Below are 27,223 nucleotides of genomic sequence, written 5' to 3'. Positions count from 1 at the left end.
ACCAAGGCATTTTCTCTTAGGTAAAGGGCACCCTTATGATGAAATTGCAAATTTGTACTAGAGCATTTCAAGGGCACCAAGGCAATGACCAGGGTGCATGGAGGCAATCGCCTTCGTTGCCTCCGTGAAGTATCAGGCCTGTGCCTGTATGCTTCAATTTGAAAGGGCAAGGACACCAAGGCATTTTCTCTTTGGTAAAGGGCACCTTATGATGAAATTGCAAATTTGTACTAGAGCATTTCAAGGGCACCAAGGCAATGACCAGGGGGCATGGAGGCAATCGCCTTCGTTGCCTCCGTGAAGTATCAGGCCTGTGCCTGTATGCTTCAATTTGAAAGGGCAAGGACACCAAGGCATTTTCTCTTAGGTAAAGGGCACCCTTATGAAGAAATTGAAAATTTCTACTGGATACCATTTGGAGGGCACCAAAGCAATGACCAAGGGGCACGGAGGCACTTGCTTATTTTGCCTCTGTGAAGTACTGTATATCAGACCTGTAGGGGAGGAGAGGATTGTGGAGGGGTCATCAAGTAAAAGGCTACTGTACTAGGGTTCTCCCAAGGATTTTTCAAAACTGTGGGGCATTCTTAAACACAAGTTTGGCCGAAGCACGCTGAATAGACCCTTCCCATGAAATATAATGTAAATTGCACATAGCGCGTGCGCACTAACGTTTTGGTTGGCAAAATGAGGGAACATTGCGCTGTTTTGTACACGGCTAATGGGTGCATGACGCAGACACGATTGTGCGTCTGCTTAGTGCACAACTCTATGGCGTTTGCCAACCAACAGGGTCTGTACCCATGCGTGAATGTGATTAGCATATTTCATGGGAAGGGTCCATTGAAGCAAGGCAGGACACTCGGACTGTTTTTTTATTTTTTATTTTTTATGCAAGTCGCCAGACACACAAGAACTGAAGGCCACTTCAAGGTGTGGGATACAATTTATTTTTCAGAGGCCGTTGCCACCTACTCCTACCTAGGGCTGAAACCGGGTTGCCCCTTTTACAGTCCATATGGATGTAGGCTTGGATCATCAATCCATTAAGCCTGGCCAGTAGAGCAGAAAGCACTACCTCCTGATTTTACGTAGCAAGTGTCACGACCGGGATTCGAACCCACACTCTGCTAATCAAACACCAGAGCTTGAATCCGGTGCTCTTAACCGCTCGGCCATGATGTTTATCTTTGGTTTTGAAAGCCCATGTATGCAATTTGCATATGAGCATAGTTGCTCTATGGTATGAGGAAACCTGTTACGAACCCGTTTTATAGTGCATGTAGTGACATAAATCAGAAACAAGGGGAAACCCCCAGATGTATGTCCTTTATTTAAAAACACATACACTTTTATTTAAGTACAAAGTTGTTTGCCTGGCACAAGGGCGTACTGAAAGTGTGCAGGGCAAACAGTCATTAGAAGCAATTATGTGTCAAAATGTGTTTCAAGATATCAGACAGTGTATTGGGATTTTGGGTAGTTTTATTTTCAATCTTTTTTTTTTGTATATAAAATTTAAACAGAAGATTTGATTTAATTTCTGAGGTTGAACAGAGAATTGACTCGAGTGGGATTCGAACCAACGACCTCCGGATTAATGTGCCGGCGCTCTACCAACTGAGCTATCTAGCCCTATATTGGCGGTGTCCCTATTTTGTCAATATTTTTTGTTCGGGGGTGCCAGTCAGAAGCCATACAACCGTTAACTGCCGTGTAGCCAGGGATCACACCCAAATTACGATACAACCTGGGAAGCGGCTTCTGACTGGCGCCCCCGAACAAAGATATTGACAAAATAGGGACACCGCCAATATAAGGCTAGATAGCTCAGTTGGTAGAGCGCCGGCACGTTAATCCGGAGGGCGTTGGTTCGAATCCCACTCGAGTCAATTATTTGTTCAACCCCAAAACTCCTTTCATAATTTAACCAGTGAGTTTCCCTTGTGGTTTATATTGATATCTGAAACAAAAAGATTAAATTGACATAGGAAAATATTGTTTGAGTTGTTTTCCTTGTTGGTGCGAGATTTGCAGTCTACTTTGTCATAATGCCTCTCCGAAAGCCAAAACTTCAATGTGCATTCTTTTCAGCCACAACGTTAAGTTGTATTTTGTGGTGTAGCTTTTTTTAATTTTAAAAAGTGCACTCCATACACTTACAATGCACCATAAGTCCTGGACCAAAATGTTCAAATTGGGCCGGCATTCATGTGATGATGACGCTCGTAAAAAAATGCTATAAAAAGAATGCCAGGCAGGTGTCAGATCTTAATTTATGAAAGATTCATTTCCAAGTCTGCTCAATCTTCTCCCTCACTCACAGCATCACAGTAAGGCCCTGTCCGAATTGGCGGCTACAGCTATGGCTACGGCTAGATCATGCGTTGAGGTATAGGACGTCCTTAGGTACACCCTTAGAAACAGCTGTAGCCGTTGCTGTAGACATCAATTCGGTTGGGCCTAATTGCCGATCGCCTGTGATTTATTCAACAGATCTGTGGTTTCTCTGTGGCTGGGCTAGAATCAGAGGAGCCACGGTTGGTTCATGATTGAAACACGGCGAAGTGAAATGTAACACTGAGCGTTTAGGTTGGAAGCCTAACTCATCTGACAGGGTACGGTGTAGACATTTTGTGTCTGAGCTGTCTTCATCTGTCTCTTTTACTTGCAGTACATGAATTGTAGCTCCTCTAAAAGTCTTTGATTTGTGGTTGGATCTTGACTTTAAAAACACTTGACACTATTGGTAATTGTCAAAAACCAGTCTTCTCACTTGGTGTATCTCAACATATGCATAAAATAACAAACCTGTGAAAATTTGAGCTCAATTGGTGGACGAAGTTGAGAGATAAAAATGAAAGAAAAAACACCCTTGTCACACGAAGTTGTGTGCTTTCAGATGCTTGATTTCGTCTCTAAGTCAAACTCATGGAAAATTACTTTGTTCTCTAAAACTGCGTTACTTCAGAGGGAGCCATTTCTCACAATGTGTTATACTATAAACCTCTCCCCATTACACATTATACCATGTAAGGTTTTATGCTCATAATTATTTTTAAGTAATTACCAATAGTGTCCACTGCCTTTAAATCTGCTGCAGCTTATTTATGTTTTGTTTAGTTTTTATTGCCTGTACTCTTTGTCATTTATGCATTTTGTGTAGTAATGTACATGAGGGTTCAAAACTAACCCGAGACCACAGGCCTGATGCCAGTAATGAGGCGCGAAGACACGAGTATATATTCCGTGAAGTAGGCCAGAGTTTTGAGTCTTGTGCCAGTAAACTCATGGGAGACCAGACAAGTCCGGTGGTCTTGTCACTTCATTGGAGTCTGATGAAAAGAGCAGCAGTACATGTATGATAGAGGAGGGCCTGTTGCGCAATGGGAGACTTTCTGGGACGATAGAGGGCAGCAGACTTACCGGGTAAATCCATTGTTCTCAGAATTATGCGCATGTTCAGAACTACGTAAACAATGGAAATTTACCCGGTATGTCTGCTGCCGCCTAGCGTTGGAAAGTCTCCTATTAAGAGCCAACGCATGCGCAAACCGCCAATGGCCTTACTAAATTATGACCTGCGCTTTATATAGAAGCGGTAAAAAAAATGCTCTTTACATATTAGAAAATTGGTTGAGATGTAATTGCTCACAGCCGAGAAGAGACAGCGCAAAAGCTTGTTCCTTCGCCTCCCGCATATTTCCCAGTGGGCTTACAGCTGGCGGAACACATTCTTCTTCTTCTTCTTCTTCATTGCTTGTTCATCGCTGTCATGCAATTGTGCCAATAGGGTCCAACAGATGATATTAAATTGCAGACAAATAGGTTGCAGATGAGTGACACTTACTGTGGATTCTGCTTCTGGCTTTATTATTGTTTTAAAAAAGGAAACTGTGGCCTAGCGTGTAAAGAGATGGGCTAGAATTCTACACAAATGTTTCTCCACTAGACCCATATATTGTTGGCTTAAGGTCCTGTAATTCAGAATGTTTATTCACTGGACCATAACTATTTTTTTTCAAGATCTGAATTGAGATACCTCTTCCCTTTTTACAAATTGCTTCTCTTTTGAAGTTGAGAATTTAAAGGCTAAAGTGTACTTTTGTAAATTTCTGAAAAAGTAAATTGTTTGGAATAGCCTATCCTAGACTGCAGGCCTTGTTTCTGAATTCAAGAGATTCTCCACTTTACTATAGGCCAGTAATTCAGTAATTTTCCAGTAATTCAAAACTTTTACTGGACCATAAATATTTTTGCAAGACCTGAGATACCTCTTACTTTTTTAGAAATTGCTTCACTTGACTTTTGGGGTTTAGAATTTGTTAAAGGCTATTTAAACGTACCTAAGTGTGTATGTTGTAAATTTTGTAAAAAAAAGTAGTTGTTTGGGAAAACTCTAGACTGCAGAACTAGTTTCTGCATGACTTGCAGGCCTAGAAATTCATCTTTGAAAGGGCAAGGCCATTTTCATTTTGCAAAGGGCACTTCCACTGGAAAGTCTTTAAAGTCTGTGGGAAACTTTCAAAGAGGCACTGAGGGGCAACGGAAGCCATGTCCTTATTCCAGGTCTGGACTTGTTTCGCTGTGGGGTTACTGGCCAAGTGCTTTTACGAATTACTGGCCTCTTTCTGGTCAATGGTCCAATGGTTATTTCGAACACTGTACACAGATGACATTCAAATGTGCATACCGAGTAGAGAGAGTGCACCAGGTATTAGACCTATGAATTATTATAGTGTCTTCGGGAATCGTGTCGTAGGTTTAATTAAGTTTGAGCCAGTCACGCGTGTCAATGGGGTTATTTGGATGTTTACTGACAGAGTGCAAGATATTGACCCATCCTTATAGCGAGATCTCCCCAGGGTTTGTCAAATACTCGGATCCGAAGATCGATGGCTTCCAGAGGCATATTTTTACTAGACGGTGTTATTTTTGTGGTGCTCAAATGTTTAATTTATGTGCAACACGTCCATGGGATTTCCATGTTTTGTTCACTCACAATTTTAGTCCAATCTTTGGATTCGGAGATCGATGGCTTCAAGAGGCATATTTTTTACTGGATGGTATTTCTGTGAATGTTCAGTTGGTAATTTATGTGCAATGTAGATTTCCATGTTGTGGCCACTCTCATTTTTTTCTGTGTAAAAGTTGCACTTCCGGGGCAGAAGTTTGTGGTCCAGAAAATTATTAACATGTTTACATTAACTTTCATATTGGATGTTGATGTAATTTTGTTGATAACATTTGGGTATTAACTTACTACGTCATACAGACATGGCTGTAACTTTCCAAAATTGTTTTCTCAAAGCCTTTAATGTATTATTTGAAGGCCCGATGCTCATTCTTGAAAAGGCAATTGGGCACCAAGGCCTATTTCTCCTTGGGAAAAAGACACCGTAATGAGGACATTTCAAGGGGCACTAAGGCGATGACAAGATCGAAGGGGAATGGATGCAATTGCCCCTGTTCCCTCTGTGAAGTATCGGGCCTGAATTTGTTAGTGGGTACTCATTACAAAGGCGTACTTGTAAAACAGCATGCCACACCTTTACATGCTTCATACGAGAACTTGTAATGTAATTATTGCCTCCCATCGATTTTCACAGTTAGTATAAAACAAAAACCTTGTACACTCGCAATGAAAAATTGATTTTCAGATAAAAAATTCATAACAAAGAATCAGTTGTGATGTCATTGACCTACATAAAAGTTTGTCCAGTTACCATGGTAACAGCCAATGGGAATTAGAAATTATGTGATGACCACAAAAAAACACCATCCATCAGAGGGTACACATGTTCCTGGACCAATGACCTCTTCCCCCAAAACCCAGTGAAACCAAACCTCTATTCCATTACTGTGGCATGCATCTCATCTCTACATCACCCCCTTAACCATAGTGGTACAGCCCAGTCAGTCTCCACCAACACAAACATGCTGCATCATTAAGCACAGTGAGGCTCATCATGTATACAGCACTGACTGTACCATTGTTCATATATGGGCATGACTGCAAGGGACGAGATACACCATCCCACTTTTGACAGATCGTTGTTGTTAGACCAGCATTCACTCCCCCTTCCCTGACAGTTTTCTTTTACATTGTTTGGCCAGACACAAGTTTGGGTTGTGTCAGCCAGTTTCTCGTAAGCCTAAAAACACCAAGTCCTGTGCTTAAGGTGTGTATTTTGCAGGAGGGCAGAGTATCTGGGGTGATTCTTACCCAGTGACTGAAGTTACACGTAGCTGTGTTTGGAATTTCAACAACGTCTTCTCTCTCTGTCATTCCTTGCTCATGGAATTTTAACGGTGCATGTATACACATCTATGAACTGTACTCTGTATTGAAGAGAGGTTTTTTTAGACGGCAGAGAGGTGTGTCTGTGGATCATAACTGTGTGATTCTGTGCTGCAGTAGCTTTTGGAAATTGCTTCACTTTTGACTCTCTGTGTGGAATTTGGAAGACACTTGGTGAGTTGTTGTACTTTCCTTATTGTTCATTGTGTCACCTCTTCAGTGTGTACAGGGTATATCACTTGTCACTGCCAGCTAGTATTCTACAACTACATGTACGTAGAAGGAAACTCTGCTGAACAACTATTAAGTGTTTGTATGTTTTGAGTTATTTACACAACGGACAGCTGCCATGGAACAGTGTAGTACTTACTGTACCTCCTTGGTTTTGATTTGTGTAGGCCCTACCTTGTTTGATGCTGAACTTTCAAGTTTTGTTTGGTCAGGATTTTTGACTTCAGGCAAAATATTTACACAATAAGATTTGTAATATATTCCATAGTGTACCAGCAGGCTAGAGGCTAGCGATGTTCACATAATTTTGTCAGGTTTTTCATTGCAACCCCCCCCCCCTCCATTTTTGTTCATGAATGCTGCGCAATAAGCATCTCCAGACGGATACTGGATTATAAATGTTTGTTATATTGTTCCAAATAAGTTAATCACTAAGATTTTACTGAGATGTCAATATTTTTAATTTTTTTAGTACTGTACATATATGTAGGATTACTGTTGTACACCCAAGGTGGATTTCACAAAGAGTTACGCACCATACATGTACCATAGAGAAGTCCTTTCTCTATGCATGTACTTAGTACGACTAGTCTTATCTCGAGCTACATAGGACGAGTTACTCATGAAGCCTAACTTACAATGTATGTAGGACAAGCCTTAAGTTTTTTTTACTCCTAAGAGTCATACATAAGTTACATAGGAGTACATGTACATAGAAATCGATCCCTCTTGGAAATGCTCTCTCCAATCTTTAAAACTCATTTCTCTCAATAAGATATTTTTTTTTGGCATTATTCTTGGACACTGGGTTTCTGTGAGTTGGACCCTGGTTTTTGTTAAAGACCTTCTTTTGACCTTCATCCCATTTGTTTACTTCTCGGCCCCATAAGTGCCCTCCAACCTAACAACATATCCTCAATCCAATGGCTGTTCTGTGGCCCAATGGACCCAAATTCCAGTCCCACCTCTCCCCTTAAAAATATCAGGTGATTATTTAGGCCTTCATGAATGCGACCTTTCACCGGTTGACTGCCCTGAGAAATTTTTTGTTTCTAAACACCTCAAAGATTCCTGCTGGTTGTTTGATATGTCTTGCATTATGCTACATACATAGTACATGTATGTTCATGTACATGGTATGTATACGTACATGCCTACAGTATTCCTTGCATGATTTGCCCAGCAAAGGTGTGAGCATGCCAAGGTCATTACAGGGTTTAAAGGGTTTGGGTACTGTTTTGTAAAAGACAAAACGCCAATGTCCACAGATCTACATGTGAAACTTAGGCCTACACAGTTTCAAGATAATGATTGTAGAAAGCTTGGGCATCGTTCAAATATTACTTGCTGTGGTGATGTAGTTTTTTTGAGAAATGAGTCAAACAGTTTCCCAAGACTAATTTCTATTCATTTGTTTTGATGGCAGTGGTGCCATCATGGAGGAAGAGTTTCTTCCTCCATTGATGGTGCAGAGCTGCCATTTCTCCCTGATTCTGCAGAAAGGTCTCTGAAAATTAACAATTTTGTCCATGTTCTGATGATCAAATTTGAGTCTTCCCAAATATTAAAACTTATTAGTGTGGAAGTGTCGTGGCCGAGCGGTTAAGAGCACCGAATTAAAACTCTGGTGCTTCTGATCAGCAGAGTTTGGGTTCGAATCCCCAGCCGTGGCACTGTGTCCTTGAGCAAGACACTTAACCATTGCTTTGTCCTTCGGATGGGACGTAAAGCTGTTGGTCCCATGTGTTGTGTAATGCATACTAAAAGAACCCAGTCACTTATCGAAAAGAGAAGGGGTTCGCCCTGGTGTTCCTCGCTGTGGCTGCTGAATGTGCCGTAGCACCTTGTAAACCCTTGCACTTACATAATTGGGTCCCAGAATTCATCACTTCAATAACCTATCTTTCTGAAAGTTTATATTACTCAGCGCCTTGAGTACCTTATTTGGTAGATAGGTGCGCTGTATAAGACTTCAATATTATAAAACTGTTTATTCTATTATGTTGAATACCACCCTCAGTCTAAAATGGCTCCCTGATGCAGCTGTACATAATCGCCTCGTTTGCAAGATGCAAATGATGGAATCTCTGAGTGTTCACTGAACATGACCATGATCCATCAGACATGTCGGAAAAGTATGGAACATGAATGCACTCCTACTTGACTTAAGTCATTCCAATCCTAATCTGATGGTTATTACATTTGATTTAAGATGTGAATAGTTTAGATGCCATATCTGCACTCAAAAAAATCAAACCTTATAATATCGGGTTTGTGGGTCCCATGGTCCCACCATGGTATCAGCCCAGCACCAATCACTATGGCTGCACAGGGGGCAACATTCCTCTGAAGTTTGCTGGATGTCAAATTCTGCTTCTGGCATTAAGGGCAAAGGAGGTGATAATCTAAATATTAAGGGGGGGGGAACCAGGAACCTGGTTTTTGACCAAGTTCATTGAGGGAACTCTCTAGCCACTATTGGTAGTTACTCAAAATAACTGTTAGCATAAACAACTTATTGGTAACGAGCAATGGAGAGATACTGATACATGGACATGTACAGTATAAAACAATGTGAGATGAAATATGGCTCTCTCTGAAGTAAAACAGGTTTTTTTTAAAAAGAAATCCCTGAAAGTTGGTTGGATGTCAAATGAGGATTGTGTCATTCTGCTGCTGGCAGTAAAGGCAAAGGGGGTGATAATCTAAATATCCAGGGAACAAGGAACCCGGTTTTTCACTAAGTTCATTGAGTGACCTCTTAACTCATGGATTAGTGTGAAAGGGTTTGGTACAGGGTTGGCATTATGTACACCAGCACCCAAGGCGTTGATCAGTGCAGTTTAAAGTCATTGGACACTACATTTGTATATTATATCCCAAAAAATACAAAAAATAATGGTTTGCATAAAAACTTACCTGGTAATGAGCAATGGAGAGCTGTTGAGAAACAGCTCCATCTGAAGAAACATAATTTTTGAGAAAGAGGTAATTTCTCACTCAAATATTTGAATCTAATAAAAGACTTCAGGCCTGGAAGCCTATCTGAAAGCACATGCAACAAGGGTATTTTTTTCTTTCATATTCTCTTGCAACTCGACGACCAATTGAGTCCAAATTTTCACAGATTTGTCATTTTGTACATTTTGGGATACACCATGTGAGAGTACTGGTCTTTGACAATCACTAAAGGTGACCAGTGCCTTTACCCATGGAGTAGTGTGCAAGTAATGGTTTGATAATGGTTTGAATAGGGTTGGCATTGTGTTGGCATTGCATGATCAGTGCAGTTTAAAGACACTGGACACCTTTGGTAATTGTCAAAGACCAGTCTTCTCAATTGGTGTATCTCAACATATGCATAAAATAACAAACCTGTGAAAATTTGAGCTCAATTGGTTGTCTAAGTTGCGAGAGAATAATGAAAGAAAAAACACCCTTGTCAAACAAAATTGTCAGCTTTCAGATGCTTGATTTCGAGATCTCAGCTGAGGTTTTCAAAATCATTTCAAATATTTTAGTGTGAAATTACTTCTTTCTCAAAAACTGCGTTACTTCAGAGGGAGACGTTTCTCACAATGTTTTGTACTATCAATAGCTCTCCATTGCTCGTAACCAAGTAAGTTTTTACGCTAACAATTATTTAGACTACTTACCAATAGTGTCCAGTGCCTTTAAGTCACTGGATTTTTATATCTTTCTGATAATGAAACCAAGGGACCCTCAAAAGTGACTAGCACTGTGACCCCTGACCTTTAAGCCCGAGGATACCTGTGTAGTGAAGATGATGAAGAAATGGTAGTTTTACATGTGGAGCATGATCCAAACCAAGGGACCCTCAAAAGTGACTAGCACTGTGACCCTTGACCTTTAAGCCCGAGGATACCTGTGTAGTGAAGATGATGAAGAAATGGTAGTTTTACATGTGGAGCGTGATCCAAACCAAGGGACCCTCTAAAGTGACTAGCACTGTGACCCCTGACCTTTAGGCCTGAAGATACATTGTGTAGAGAAGATGATGAAGAAATGGTAGTTTTACATGTGGAGCGTGATCCAAACCAAGGGACCCTCAAAAGCGACTAGCACTGTGACCCCTGACCTTTAGGCCTGAAGATACATTGTGTAGAGAAGATGATGAAGAAATGGTAGTTTTACATGTGGAGCATGATCCAATTCCATTCCTCACGAGGGATAGAATCAATAGACAACCTCTTAAACATGTAATACAAATATTATCGCTAGTGACTAATAGGCCCTATAGGCCTAATATGAGGTTGTACATGTAGGCCATGCTCCCAGTCCCCAGAGAGCTGAGAAAGTTATCTAAGTATGCATTATGCCTGATGAACAGACAGGGATACTAATGTTGTAAAAAAAAAATCTTGATTTAGCCATGTGCTCTATGAACCATAGGCCTATTAATTTTATTATGATATAATGTGTAGACCTACAAGCCATAATTTTATGTTACTCAAATACATTCCAATTCTGTTTGAAAACTATTAGCCCTTTTTTGAGGTGTGGTGGGCATTGTAGGAGTGCACTGTCTGGTTTTGGTGTGTACAGACAGATTTACACAAACCTTACAGTTCTTGCTCTATGGTTAGTTAAAGCCATTATACACTTTCGGTACAGACAAAAAAAAAAGTTTACAGATTTACAAATAATTTACAGGGTTTACAGAAGGTAATGGTGAAAGACTTCTCTTGAAACATTGTTCCATGAAATGCTTTACTTTTTGAGAAAAAATTAAAACAATATAAATTTTCGATTAGCGAGAATTACGGATTTATTTTAAACACATGTCATGACACGGCGAAACGTGCGGAAACAAGAGTGGGTTTCCCTGTTATTTTCTCCCGACTCCGATGACCGATTGAGCCTAAATTTTCACAGGTTTGTTACTTTATATATAAGTTGTGATACACTAAGTGTGGGCCTTGGATAATACTGTTTACCGAAAGTGTATAATGGCTTTAATGTCCACTGTATCTCGAAATGGCTGAAATGCACAGTATGTAGGCCCTGCAATATCTGTGCATAGCAAGTATTGAACAAAATAACTAAAAAGATGAAAACAAACAAGTTCCAGGAAAGAACATATTTATGGCTCATAATATCCACAATACAAACACAACAACAATTTAACATCTGGCAATATTATTATTGCCCAAGGGAGTTACACCGACTCAAATCATTGAACGGTGAAGTTTGCAATCTGCTTGATGTCCGTCTCTCCATTATTCTCTGCATCATTTGCCTCTGATGATGATGATGATCACATAGACGGCATGGAAAGTTGTTGTGATCATTCTGTCAATATCAGAAATGTGCACCACTTCTACTTGTATGTTGTAATGTACCCCACGAATCAACAACACATACTGGAAATGCACGTAGGGTACATCATGGCTCAAAGTTGACACTGGACCACAGGCAAAACACACAACATGTAGGCATCCCTCCTCTCCTACATTCTGTACCCCACGATTCAACAGCACAAACTGGAAATGCATGTAGGCCTATAATCAGGGCTCAAAGTTTACACTGGATCAAAGGCCCGAGGCCAGTGATTTCGGTCTCGGGCCTAAAAACTCTGGACTCGTTTTTTCTTGCGATCTTGTGTTTTTCAATTGAACAATTAAAAAAAAAAAATAATTATGTTAAAAATGTTTGATTTGAGCCTGATTAACCTTTCAGACATATGAGATAAATGTTCTCTAGCCTACACATTGTGTTCGTTCAAATAAAAGTAATAATATTAAACTGTTCATTTCTAGCAACAAGCCCGGTGGTCTTGTTTATTTCCCCCCCCCCAATTCAAGCCCTGTGTTTATTTCAAACATTTAGACGAAAAAACAAGAAGTTTAATGGCCTGTCGTAGGTATCCGGGTATCGACACTAGAACCTGGAATTTCAGGAAAGTTGTGACGGTGAACCTCTCCCATTACTCTTTTCCTGGCCTTGTCTCTCATGCTCCTAGATGTACTTTCACAAATGCTCAGACCTGCTGGACAAATCATCATGTCCAGACAAAAAGTACATTTTAAAGTACAAGACAGATGTCAGAATAAAACACCGCAGAGGCATCAAGACATATCACTTTGGTTTGTAAAATCGGCCCCTTTGTTCCAGTTTAAATTTCGATCCCAGACATAGTACATTCATGTAAAATTTTACAAGGAAAGCTAGACAAAGGTCACACCTCTTAAATAGGTTATCACTTTGAATGTCATTACTGGATTAAATAAATGCACGCATCCATCCAGACATGAAAAAATGTGCTTGGAGCGCTTCTTAATGTTGAGCTCATCCCTATCTTTACACAGTGCTCTATCAATGTTGACCTTAGTCCAGGCCAAATAGTTTCTTGAAAACAATTTAATCTATGCGTCTGGTATGTGACCTTTTAGCAGGGCAGAAGGTCAACGTTAAATGGGAGATGTTTAATTTACTGAAAGTCAAGGTCATTTAAGTGTTTTTCCTATTGGATGTGGGTTAACATTTATCGGTTCAGACAAATTGTCAGCATGTTCAGAAACAGACAATTGAGCCAACCTTTCTCTGAACTTTCGTGTTTGGAGAAAATTGGTTTGGAATTTCAAGTATTTTTGAAGTCATAGTTTATGAGACTGTTTGCCAATTAGGCCTAAACTCTGACTTCATCAACCATCAGGCCATAAAAATGGAGCTTTTAAAGGCAGGGGACACTATTGGTAATTGTCAATGACTAGCCATCACAGTTGGTGTATCTCAACATATTCATAGAATAACAAACATGTGAAAATTTGAGCATAATCGGTCATCGAACTTGGGAGATAATAATGAAAGAAAAAACCATCCTTGTCGTAAGAAGTTGTGTGCGTTTAGATGGTTAATTTCGAGACCTCAAATTCGTGGAAAATTACTTCTTTCTTGAAAACTACGGCACTTCAGAGGGAGACGTTTCACACAATGTTTTATACTATCAACCTCTCCACATTACTCGTCACCAAGAAAGGTTTTATGCTAATAATTATTTTGAGTAATTACCAATAGTGTCCACTGCCTTTAAATCATACAAATCTTGTTATTTTTTATCATACATGTACATGTCATAGTGAGTTTATACATGTAGGTATGGGTCATACAGGTACTTTGGTAATTTGTGATAAGCACCCTGTTAAAAGAAAATTTTTGTCTGAAATAGCCCGGTTTGTTAGAAATCAATAAAAGTATATTGTCTACAAATTTAAATCTTCAAAACTCAAGTAGATTCATACATACTTCATGCTCTCTGCAAAGAACTATGCTTCAGTGCTGCTCAGCCAGAGCATTAGCTGAATTTAAAAAAAATGTTTTTATGAACTTCCGAACAAGGAAACTTTACTTTGGTATGGCTTCTGAAAAGGAAGCAATTATGAAATTGGCAATCTACTCATGATTGTATTTGTACATTTGAAATCCGCTAACACTTTAAAACGTGTAATGTTATTTGAGTTTACGTCCTTGAAGCATAGCATGTACGATGAATTATAATAGGACAATTTGAAAAGAAAGCCACTGACAGTGTCACTATATCAAATCAGGCCTGGAATTACACAGAGGCCATGCCCTGGTCTTGGCCCTGGTGCCCCTCTAAACATTTTCCAAGGTGCCCTTTGCAAAATAAAAATGGTCTTGCCTTCTGATGTTCCAAGTCTGCTAAATGCTCACTCACACAATTTCAATGACGTCATTGTCAGGCTCAACTCAAGTGGTAAATCACTGTCTCACATCAGCTTAATCTCACTTGATCTGTTGATCTACGCAATCCTCTCTAATCCTCTCTTATTGAATGTAAACCCTTGTCATTACAGACAGACTATTGGCAGACTTAGAGGCTTCCACGTCACAGTTCAAGTCTGCTAAGCCTGGGCCGCCACCACCATTAACATCCAACAACAGCAATTCATCAACGGCACCACCCCCAGCCCAACACGAAATCCAGTCACCGGTTTCACCAATCTACTCTGAGATCCCGGCCAATGTGAACGGAAACGATAGATTTTCACAGCAGCAGGTAAGGACCAATTAGTTCTGATTATTATTTAATGAGAGATAATGGTTTCTTGATTCATTAATCACACAGCGAGTAGCTGATGATGTACAAACTTGGACAAGCTTAAAAGGGCACTCTGGTTAAGCCCTTCTAAAGGCCAGTTCATACTTCCTGCGAATGTGAATATTAGGCGAATTTTGACGTAACACAGCTGTTTTTGCTGCAAATAATTTGCAAGAGTTGAGCACAGCTGAACTGCTGCGGATTATTTACTGCGAATTTGTGATGTCAATATTCGCATCGCATTATATATCAAGTAGATATTGATAATTGTTGAATGCTCATTATGATTGCCAGTGTTTTCAGCAACTAGTCACTGGTGCCTCATAGGTAAATATTTCATTTTTTTTTGTATTGATCACGCATCAAGTCTTAAGTCGCGCGACCGCCATATAACCGATTATAAACTTGTCATCGGAGAAATAATCACAATGAAAGTTTTCGTTTCGACTAGCTTGTAGTCATTGTCAGGAGACTGATGATCGAAACGCTGAGACCAATTCAAGAACTGACTCTACAGTAGAAAATGTTGTCACTTTCAAGGTCAGGTTCAAGGAGTACATGACTCAATGTCTACTTTTGAACAAGTGCTAAGGGATTTTAAAGCTCATCTAAATAGGCCTGATACACCTTTATTAATTCATTAACTCATGAATTTTTTATTGAAAACTTACAAACCGCAGCTTCAGTCAGAACCACTTTACGAAGAGCAGCCAGATCGCAGGCTTCCCCCGGGTCAGGACCCCAGCCACCTCTATGCCAAACCACACCAGGGTTTCAGCCAACGCTCCCCGGCCTACAACAGCAGCTACCAACCACAGGCCACCACCAACCAGCAGGTGAACAACGCGCCCCCGCCCAAGCCGGCCAGAATACGCCCCGCACCACAGCCGACGAACACGGCTTACCAGTTCCCAGAGACTACGGGCTACAATAATAAGACGTATCAGGAGACGAAGATGGATAACTTGTCGGAGTTGGATAGCCTCCTTGCAGACTTGGAGAGTGCACAGGTTAAGATTCAGAATGGTGAGTTAAGAAGGAGAGATTACCCCCCCCCCCCCCTCCCCAGTGTGACACTTACCCTGACAAGTACAACAAAATAAATGGCAAAAGTTGTTGCAATTATCACTATCAGTCAACTATATGGGAGACTTTTGAGACGCTGGCAGCAGCAGACACAACGGCACTACTGGCGAGAACTGTGAAAAAGGACCATTCAAAAGTCTCTCATTCCCACTCTGTGTTGCACTGTGTTGCGACTGCAAAAACGTCTCCAAGTTCACTCTGAGAAATTTTTAAAACAAAGATTTCTACTAGACAATTAGCTGGTACAAACAAAGTCGACGTATTTCTCACAGGTTTGTATCAGTTCTTCTTGAGAAATAGTTCTTCACTGACTGCTGTCATTTTCATACTTGGCCATTGATAAGGAAACAATTGACTGAAAACCATATTCTGACAGCGCTATAATCGTATACATACAATGAACATGTACATGATCTTTTTGATGTGCTCAAAATTTGCCGTCGATTGTTTGTACCACCCATAATATACATCACAAGAGGGCCGATCACTCAAGAAATACTAATTGACTTTGGAATGTGTCAAGGCAGCGCACACAACAGCAACATACATTTTGTTTTTTAAATACAGAATTTAAAAAAAACCCTCAAAAAGCAGGCACTGAAAGAATTTAATGTACATGTAAGCTTTTGCCAAAGTTATTTTGCCAATGATCAACCAAAGTTGCGTCCTGTCTTTTTACTTGCATCTGGGGATCAAGGAATTTGTGGCAAACGTTCCTGAAGTTGTTTTTCCTTCTTAGGTTTGTTTGTTGGATTGTGGTTTAAAGGTTATTTGCATCTGTTTTGTGGGATTACTTGGGGCTTGGTCCTCAGTCAGTGAAGGGATTGACTGAATGGCAGCTGCTAGCTAGGTTAAATTCCTTCACGAACTGACCGCATATTTATTACACGGTCGTACGGCAAGCACTACATTTTTGTTCATGCAGTTAGCAAACGTTTGTTTTCATTTTGTTTTGTTGCTCTAAATGTTTCTTTCAAATACAAGTGAACAGGTGTTGAAACTTTAACAAAATGTTTGGGTAATTTCACAGTCAAATTTTGTGGAAAATCAAGAAGATCGCAGGGCATGTTTAGCTCATAGATTGTATAACAAGCTGTGAATCAGACTAAAAAAAGGCCAGAATCAAAATGAGAACACAATTTTTTCATTTAAACTGTTTCATTTGAACAAACCATAGAGCAAGAAACTAAGAAAGGATTTATCTTTTCTATCTTATAACAATAAACGATGCTCAGCAGAATTGAAAGAAAGCATGTTTGGTCAACTGGAAAATATTTCTTTTAAAAGACTAGGAAAGCTAAACTCAATTTGAATAAATTTATTAATTATTCTCATTGACCACAACAACCAAGTGGTTTTTGAGTTAACACATGTGTATGAACATGCAAAGTGTTCAGTTTAGTTAACTTTGCTTTTTTATGTTTTTTTAAATTTTTATTAAATGTGCAAGGAACATTTAATCATTTGCACATTAACAACTAAGGGCAACTCTAATAATCTGAATTAACAGTGATTTCGCTAAATAATGTTCTTTTTCCCCCTTTAAAAACATTTCTAATCGTTTAACTAGAACGTGCGAGACAATTACCAGGTATGTGAATTGCATTGGTTTGTTACGTGTGCATTGTTTCCTCCATATATTCACTGTATCACAAGAATCTAGATGTTGAATAGTCTGTGCATATTTGCATGCTGCAACCGCAAGATTTAGTTTTGTTTTGTAGAGTTATTAATAGTTACAGGTAGACAGGGTTCTCTCCCTTTGCACTTAGTTAGTCGATACGCCAATACGCGCAAATTGCGGGGCATTAAGCCATTTCAAATGCTCCAGATTGCACAGTAGAGCTTTTGAAGCAAAAGGTAATCATCAAGTAAAAACATTTAGAGAATCTCCTTTCAGTTCAGGGTGCCTCAACTCACAAAATTTGGGTCCAAATTTGGCTACAAGTACTTCACAAATTTCGCGCAGGTTGGCTGTAAAATGGGGTTAATGCTGATTCTAGATTAGTACAGGTAAAAGACATTTTCTGAAGTTGTCTATGACCCACAGTTTTGGAAAATCTCCAGAAGGGGAGGGACATTTGGTGTCAATGGCATGTGATACAAATAGCACACCATGTGCATCCTAATGGGTCAATCTTTAAATATGAGTCAGAAAGGAAAGGTTACTTCGTCACAACGTTCGGAAAGGAAGACGTTTGGGGACACAAGGGGGCAGCAGACTCAATGAGTAAATCTACTGTTCTCTGGACATGTGCGCATGCTTAGAATTTAGAGCTGTCAACTCTTCCTGATTTAGATTCTGCAAAAGTTCCCTAAAAATAAACAACCTTTTTTCATGATGCATGGCTCTGAAAATCTCCCTCCCTGATTGTGGCGTTTTTTTCCCCATTTATGTTAGAGGCAGTGGACACTATTGGTAATTTACTCAAAATAATTTTTAGCAAAACAAGCAATGGAGAGCTGTTGATAGTATAAAACATTGTGCGAGACATCTCCCTCTGAAGTAACGTATTTTTAGAGAAAACAGTAATTTTCCACGAATTTGATTTCAAGACCTCAGAATTAGATTTTGAGGTCCCAAAATCAAGCATCTGAAAGCACAGAAACTTTGTGTGACAATGGTGTTTTTTCTTCCATTATTATCTCGCAACTTTGACCACCAATTAAGTTCAAATTGACACAGGTTTGTTATTTTGTGCATATGTTTAGATACACCAAGTGAGAAGACTGGTCTTTGACAATTACCAATAGTTTCCAGTGTCTCCCTGTCTTTTTTACAGTCGCCCTGAATGCAAACTGCAAATGTTGTAACAATGGACAGTTTTCGAAGCCCATTTTCATGGCAATGCTTACCACAGAATTCGGCAGTTACGGTTGTTACCTGTATAGGTGTGTGACTTCATGTCAATAAGCACATACTTTCAGAAGGTCATAATTGTTGCCTTGCGTGTCTACTGTTGCCTACTGTCCCGAAGTCCCCCATTCATGCCATTGCAAATCAAGGAAAATTGAACGAAGCTGAAATCTCACCTGGTACAAAATAGTGTTTAGTTAGCAAGTTTGTGTGCTTTGCAATTTTCCCCAAAATTTCCATTTAAAGGTAGCATAATTAGAACATTCGTGACTGGTTATTGCATCATGTACTCAATACCATTTGTGTTGTGACAATTAACATTTTTGTTGTCCCTCACGTTTCACGCATGTGGGTGTTGTTCTTGATTAAGGTTGACCTCAAAGGCTCCTTGTAGTCAGGATGTGACGTTTGCGCATGTGGTCGTTTGATGTTTGAAACAAATTATTATTTATTTTTCCTCCCCCAAGTTCGTCACATTGGCTGAAGGTTGATTTATTTCAGACCTTTGTTATTTCCTGCCTGGCATGTTGTAAATCTCTTGTCTAAGGAAGTCTCAGAACAGAGGAAGGACGGAACAGAAAAATACTAGAATAGCAGTGCCCAATTTCATAGAGCTGTTTTAGGCAGGAAATATTTCGTAACAATTTTTCTGCCAAGACGAAATTAGCAGGATACCAGTCACAAATTGAATATGTGACATGATATTTTGGCTGGTAAAGTTATTCTTACAAGCATAATTTTGTTTTGTTTAGCTGCTTTTTATGCTTAAGCAGCTCTATGAAATAAGGAGGCAATAGACCCTCATCATAGTGTGGCCGTCTTGATTTTCCTCTTTTCCAAACCGATGTAATCAAACCGAGGCTGTAAGAAAAATGGTCTGGTTCCATTTGGTGCAATGAATATTAGTATCCCTAATTGGATACAGGGAACATGATCAAGATGATGGCAGTATGATTGCCCACCATTTGACCTCATTATTTACCGCTTTCAAAAGCAAATTTCCTTGTCACAACTCAAATTTATCTTATTTTAAAGGATTTGGGTACTTTTTCAAAATGTCCATAGATTTACATTAAGCTTACAGGGTTTGAAGATAATGATAGTGGAAAGCTTCCCTTCAAATCTTACTTACTGAGGTGCTGTAGTTTTTGAGAAATAAGTAAAACAATGTCATGAAAATACGTTTGTAAATTATTAAAATAATTTTCGTCTCATGAGACGAAAATTATTTTCATGACTTTGTTTTACTCATTTCCCAAAAACTACAGCACCTCAGCACGTAATATTTTCAGGGAAGCTTTCTACTATCATTATCTTCAAACTGTGTAAGTTTAGTGTAACTTTTGTGGACATTGTGTTTTTTGTCCTACAAAAGTTACATAGACCCTTTAATTGCCTGTAAATTGTTCTGTATCAGTGGCCCAGTAGATCTTCTGCTGGGCATACTATCTATAGTAGTGCATTAGTAACGAGGAAAACCAGTTCGTTTTCATTTTACTTGTGTTTGCATCACAACTTTTTGTTTTGTCTTGCATGCCATGATGCGGGGGAAAAAAGCAAACTGATCAGAAACTGAAGTACCCTGAAAAGAAATTTGGCTATGACTTGTCTCTGTTTCTGATAATAACATCTCAAACTTACCCACCAGAAGGCAAACAATTGAGTGTGTGATTTTTTTCCTCTACCGTTTTAATTGTGGCACCCCTTTGTTAAAATTCTATAGAAAGTTACTTTTTTAAACCCCCCTCATAGATTTGCCGTTCAGGGGAAAATACCTGTGCCCTTTTAAGAATCTTAAGATCAAGGACTTCCTTATGTTACTCCTTCAAATGTGACGTTCAAGGATGATGCACAATCTAGAATGGTGTTGTGCTGTTTGCACTGTTCATATGTTTAGTTCAACTGAAATTTGTTGGGTTTTGTTTTGCTTCCCAGGTCGAAATTCCAGTTGAACCTAGTTAAACTGGGTTTAACTGGAACTAGTTGAAACCAGTTGATAAACTAGTTAAACACAGTTAAAACCAGTTGGTTTAATATGGAAAATGGACAGAGACCAACTGGTTTATAATTTCAACCTAGTTGAACACAGTTAAACCTAGTCCAAACCAGTTGGTTAATATGGAAAATGGATGAGTTTGATCATTATCCAGTTGAACCAGTTGACCCCAGTTAACTAGGTTCAACTGGAATTTTGACCTGGGTTTAAATGTACTGTGCACTACATAGATTTGGATGCAGCGTAGTTGTACTGATACCACAATACCACATATAGCCTGCTTTTAGTGTAGCAGTGACATTTTAGTGTACAAGTAATGCAGCTTTAATTTCAATGTTTTGTGTTTTTGCCAATTTATAATACATGTAGCTTATTCAGCATGCTACACAATCACTCTACGTACATGTACATGTAACATCAGGTACGTACCTCTATAGTAGTGGCAACCCCAAGTATGTGTACATCTCCTTATAGGAGTGTTTGGAAGATTTCCACCCAAGATTTAGAGCTCATGTGAGGACACAGGTTCCATATCTATCAATTTTTCTTTGCATATTCATTTGGACTAAAATGTAACCTTTTTTATCTCTTGTCTATTAGCTACATCTCCCAAACCATACACACCCCCATCACCAACCAAAGGACCACCCCCAGCTACGGCTCCAAAACCAAGAAGAACAGACGGAGGACCAGCCTCACCCACAGGGTAAGGAGCATGGAGTTATCCAGGCCTGCTGTCAATTTCACCAAACTCTTCCTAACTTAAGATTAATCTTAGGATTCAGGACGAGTTCCGTATCCGAAGACAGAGGACATGATGAACCCATCCTAAGTTAAGACGGTTTACTCGTCTTAACTCGAGATGGGATAAATCCTAGCGTTTTGTGAAATCGTTTGCAAGTGTTTCATCTTTTCACTTTCAAATCTTCCATTTTTCAGAAATTACAGCCTAGAATTAAAGAATGCAAACAGCCAACGTTTAAAAGATTTTTTTATGAGGTATCGCCCAACTTACAAGGGCGGACAGCCAATTCATGGTGAGGGCTACACTTAATTGATTTGGCCTGTCGACCTAAATCAACTGTCACTAGGGGGCATGTCACCACCTACTCCTGGGGCTGAAACTGGGTTACAGTTGTTCACAGTTCGTAAAGATCTAGGCAAGGGTATCATCCACTAGAAGCATGGGCCCAATTTCTTAGAGCACCAAATTATGCTTAAGCAAAATAATCCATGCTGAGTAAAATCAGACTCCACTCATTTGTTATGCTAAGTAAACAATAGCTCAATATCAGTCACAAGCAATGTATATAGCATGAAATTTTGGCAAGTAACATGCGTCAAAAAAGCAAGCTATTTTCGTGCTTAACAACAAATTTGGCGTAAGCAGCTCTATGAAACTTGCTCCTGGTTGGTAGAGCAGAATTCGATGTACTTTCTTTTGAGACTGTTGCCTTGTGTATTACAAAGTGAACTTGGGCAGCCACAAAAATGACTGAAAATGTGGTTTCCAAAAACAAATCCTGTAAAAGTGAAATAAGATTATTAAATGTGACCATAAGAGCAAAGTGCTTCTTCAAACAATTGTGTTCTGTTGCCATACAGTGTTGCCCCTGGTTACCAGTACTCACAACCTCCTCTTCCTGAGTCGCCACAACTACACATCAGTCAACCTCCTACCCGGACTGCGTCATCAGCAACTAAAGAACTGGATGACTTGATGGCATCACTCTCAGACTTCCAGGTGGGTTATAAGGAGTATGACAAGCCTCGAGTGTCACGGAGGCCATGGCTTCTGTTGCCCTGGTCTTGGCCTTGGTGCCTCTTCAAGAGTTTTCTATAGACTTTAATATTTCCCAATGGAAATGCCCTTTTCAAAATGAAAATTACCTCGCCCTCTTAAAGATGAAATTCCAGGCCAGCATGTATCAGGCCTGTATGCTTGGTTTTTGAAAGGCCAAGGGTACCACGTCATTTTCTCCTTGGTAAAGGGCACCCTATGAGGAAATTGTAAATTTCTACTGGAGCATTTTAAGGGCACCAAAGCAATGACCAGAGGGCATGGAGTCAATCGCTTGTTTTGCCTCTGTGAAATAGCGCCTTTAGCAACTCGTTTTGGGGGCTTGTGATGGTCTTTTTTCGTGCATGACATCTGGGGGTGCCACCGCTGCATGCGCCTTGATTTAAGGCTATGAAGTATCATGCCTGAGGTGGGGGAGGAGAGAATGGTGGATGGTTATAAGTCAAGTAATTGTGTCTTTACTTTATGATCTTGGGGAAGATGTGAGTTTTTTCCCTGGAATAAATCTTTTTCCACCCACAACTAAAACTGACACTTTTGTGTCTTCTCTCCATGGGGTTCTTGGCTAGTATAGTGATTAACTTTTCTTTTCTGAGAGTCCTTGGTTCACAACCAGAGTTATGAACCTGAAATGAAATGAAATGAAATGAAATGAAATGAAATGAAATGAAATGAAATGAAATGAAATGAAATGAAATGAAATGAAATGCCTAAATCTGGGTCAGTCATATTGTTTCTGTACACGTTACTCATTGGTGTGGGAAGTATTGGATTAGAAAACTGAGGAATAGAAAGGTCTTTAAGATAATGAAAACATGACAAGGTTCCACTTTCTATTTCGTGTTATATCTATGTTTATCTTGGCTGCAAATTTGTTTTTTAAAGCAGTAGTGTAAAGAAGAGTAACCCATTTTGACAATCCTCGTTTGAACCTCTGAGGGCATCTCAAGAATGCAGAATGTTGTCCCAATGTAGACAAACGTGTGAAACTGTAAACAACAAATCCCCTTGCCAACCAAGTTCTAAGAAAACACTAGCAGACATTGCTGAATGTGTTGATTGCTTGGTCGGTGTTGTGACTGACATTGTCATAACGATGAACCACACTGTGGAGACCACATCCAATATTTGCACATACCGTGCATAGTCAACATGTGAGTGCATTTCCCATGTGGGGGCAGTGGTCATCCGCATAATGGTGGTATGAACATTGGAACGGAACATTGTTAGACAGTGTTTCAAAAGCCCCTTTGGCTCATTACTTGCATACATTAAAGGGACACAATGCCTTGCATCGGGCGAGTTGGTCTATGAAAAGCACTTGTAACCGTTTGTTTAAAATGCATGGTTAGAAAGATGTTTTGAAAGTAGAATATAATGATCAACACAAATGTGCCTCGAAGTTGCGTGGTTTTCCTTTTCCTTTGCGAACTGACACAGTCCGCCATTTTGTTGAGTTCAAAATTTGACTACACAAATTGCATGCAGTGTTAGTTCACGACGTGTGGATCATCACATGTATTATTCTACTTTTAAAACATCTCTCTACCCATACGAATTTCCTAACAAACGGTTTCAAACGCTTTTCATAGACCAACTCGCCCGATCCAAGGCAACGTGTCCCTTGAAGTAGGTCCACCTTTAACTAGTCGGCTGGACCAGTAATTTGTAATTTCACTGGTCTGCCAGCTTTTTTACTAATCCATATTTTAAGATCTTAATTTGTTTGGCAGTTGTTGTGTTTTGTTTGTTATTTTGGGTTTGGGCAACCTGATGTTGTTTTTTTCTTCCACCATGTCCACATCCTGACGCTAAATAAATTTTAGACATCCGTTTCCATCTAAAGTTGCAGGGAAAACAAGCGATAACACTCACATTTTTTCTTCTCTTTTAACTTAAGAGTAAGTTTGGGTTTCCATTTCCGAATTTCTGACCTATTTGTTTGTGGCAATCCGATGTTGTTTTTGTCTTCCACATCCTGACAGTGAATGAGTTCCAGACATCCTATTATTTAGGTAACACTGTCTTTATCTTCCTGTCAATGTGGTAATCTCTCACAGAGCGGGGGGGGGGGGGGGGGGGGGGGTTCCTAAAACACCTGATTTCCCAAACTAGGTTGGATTCATTTCCTATTTTTGTTTTAACCTTTAATTGTGGGAAAGCCTTTAACTTTATGCCAATGCTTGACATTACCAATTGATCGTAGTTGATCACCATCTAATTAGCAGGGATGCCAGTTTTCCGGCTATTGCCAGAATTCCGGCTTTTTCAAATTTTCCCAGATTTTTTCCGGCGCTCTGTGTTTCATCTGGCCAAGGAAACAAAAAAAAAATTTCTGGCGCTCCTTATTTCATCTGGCCGGAGAAAATATATTTTATTGAAAACAGATTTCCGGCGTTCCATTTGTGACTAGCATTCTGCTCATTTCTGCTTAAAGACTAGTCTTCTCACTCGGTGTATTTAAACATATGCATAAAATAACAAAGTTGCGAGATAATAACGAGAAGAGAAAAAAACACTCTGTCCGCACAAAGTTGTGTGCTTTCAGATGCTTGATTAATAGATGTGTATTTGCATCAGAAATAAAGACTTTTAGTTTTTGTTTTACCAATAAACACCAATGTGTGTTAGCACTAAATACTTTCCAGAGCTCTGTAAAAAAAAAATTAAAAATTACAGGAATATTACTCGGGTGGGATTCGAACCAACGACCATTGCAATTCTAGAGCAATTTAATAAACAATTATTATATTATTTTTTCTCCAGATTTCAAGTGCCCATCCCGCCCCAGCAGCCGTCAGCGTCACTAATGAGCCAAGCTACGCCAAGCCCCACCAGATCGTTACCCATCCCAACCCGGTGCAGACCACCCAGGGTAACCAGGCCCCACCCAGGGGGATACAACTAGACTCCATGCTGGGTCACTTAGAGTCAGACGTCAGCCGGCAGGGCGTCAGTACGGTGGCCAAAGGGTTCTGTGGAGCATGCCAGAAGCAGATTGTAGGGCAGGTACGTAGCATTACAGAGATCAAGAATAAGATGGACAAATTATGAGAAAGGAGCCATAGGCCGTTTCCGAGTTGGTGGCTACAGCTACGGCTAGGGCTGATTTGTAGCGTTATTATGCGCTAAAGTATAACTAACCATTGGGTGGCATGGTTGGCTTGTGCGTAAAGTGCTCGTTTCTCACCAAGGTGACCCGGTTCGATTCCCGGTCGGGGCTATATGTGAGTTGAGTTGTGCGTTGGTTCTCTGCTGTGCCACGAGGGTTTCCTGACCATCCCGTTTTCCTCCCTCGGGAAAAATCAAACACTTTTGACACTGATTGTGCTCCGTGGTCATAATGGGTTGATGTGCCTGGCAGCCAAAGGCGCCCTCACATGCCAGCTTCTCGAACACGTTGTAGCCGCGTCCTTCGCAATTCAGGATTACTGCGAGTAAGGATGATTAGCCCCCCAAGTTAATGTTATTGTTATAGTACAGTCAGAACCGCAGCTGTAGCAGCCAATTCAGATACAGTGTAATGCTAGTCAGCCAAGAAGATAATGGAAGAAACATGCGATATAAATAAGCTGAAACTGTTATTATACCTCCACATATGCATCCTACTTGCACTAAATCCATCAAAATCCATCGGCAGGTTTTATTTAATTCTGTTGGACTGAAAAGCTGAACTTTTTTTTCTTGGCGTGCAATCACCAAATAGAATGAGATCAGCAAAGCACTCCAAAGTAGCTAAGCTCATGTACCATGCTATCACACATGCCGTCACTGGCTGGTTTCCTGCTGAGCTGTGTTTAGTAAGCAGCTCTATGAAATTGGGCCAGGGACTAAATAATACAATCTACTGACAATGACTAGAGCAAGCTAGTGGAAACATTGAGACCAACCCAGAACTGACTCCGCGGCAGTACAGTTAATTACGATCCTATAAGCTAAAGTAGTAGTCCCAGCCTATTTCTATACCATCCGCCCAGGTAATAGTTAATAAGCAGGACAGTTCTTTTCAGAACTGAGAAGTCTCCCGAACACCCTAAAAATCTACTCCACGGTTGGTAGAATTAAGAAAGACAGTTCTCTAAGAACAAACTCTACCTGGCAAGTAGATACACACATGGTGTTACCGCAAACCAAATAAATACACATTGATACCTCACCATGCAAATCAAATATCAATATAAATAATACCTATTTACAACAGTCTCAAGCTTCTGATCAGTTTGCCATTTCTAATGAATTTTGGGTCATTTCTGATATTGATATTTTTAGACTTTAATTTTCTTGTAGATTGTGACTGCCCTTGGCCAGACGTGGCACCCAGAGCACTTCGTCTGTTCCCACTGCCAGGTGGAACTGGGTACAAAGAGTTTCTTTGAGAGGGAAGGCCAGGCGTTCTGTGAGACGGATTATCAGAATCTCTTCTCTCCACGGTGTGCCTACTGCAACGGCCCCATTCTGGATGTAAGTATAGGCTTGGTTGTTTCACCCCTCCGTTCCCACATCCCTATGTTTCGACACCCCTAGAGTATTTTCCCGATCTTAACTTTGACCTTAACCCTATCGCTAGCGTGTAAATCATCAGGGTTTTTTCGGAACATAGGTGTGTCGTAATATAGAGCAGTTACCCTTCTTGTTGACTGATGGAATGGGGTCAGAGACTGCCAATCAGTGCTACTTGGTTTCTTAACTTCTAATTGGAGACTGAAATGCATGTGTAGTAATTATGGTTGTTAGAGATTGACTACTTTATGACTCACCCTCATCGGATGAACGGACTTTTTCCCCTCAGCGCTGGAACAGGACTGAAGCACGTTTATATTTCGGGAAAGTTTTGGTTTCTCCGTGTGTTCAGACAAACAAAACAGACG

General features: G+C 40.0%; 1 protein-coding gene and 1 non-coding gene across 4 annotated transcripts in view; one reads left to right on the top strand and one right to left on the bottom strand.

Moving 5' to 3' along the window:
* Positions 1–27,223, top strand: part of LOC117290241 (paxillin-like) — a 45,643-nt gene that overhangs the window by 12,187 nt on the left and 6,233 nt on the right. For 2 of the 3 annotated variants that reach the window (XM_033771521.1, XM_033771519.1), the window contains exons 2-8: positions 14,371–14,573; positions 15,296–15,641; positions 17,272–17,292; positions 21,155–21,260; positions 22,160–22,298; positions 25,122–25,364; positions 26,643–26,816. In XM_033771521.1, the coding sequence (XP_033627412.1) occupies positions 14,371–14,573; positions 15,296–15,641; positions 17,272–17,292; positions 21,155–21,260; positions 22,160–22,298; positions 25,122–25,364; positions 26,643–26,816 (1,232 nt within the window). The remainder of the gene's footprint in view (positions 1–14,370; positions 14,574–15,295; positions 15,642–17,271; positions 17,293–21,154; positions 21,261–22,159; positions 22,299–25,121; positions 25,365–26,642; positions 26,817–27,223) is intronic. The other variant, XM_033771520.1, reaches the window with a different exon arrangement.
* Positions 1,563–1,635, bottom strand: Trnan-auu. The gene has a single exon. It is a non-coding gene; the product is annotated as a tRNA-Asn (tRNA).

This window comes from Asterias rubens, chromosome 5, assembly GCF_902459465.1.
Source record: "Asterias rubens chromosome 5, eAstRub1.3, whole genome shotgun sequence".
Classification (NCBI taxonomy): Eukaryota; Metazoa; Echinodermata; class Asteroidea; order Forcipulatida; family Asteriidae; genus Asterias; species Asterias rubens.
The sequence above is the reverse complement of the archived record's forward strand: the minus strand, read 5'-3'. Positions and strand labels throughout refer to the sequence as shown.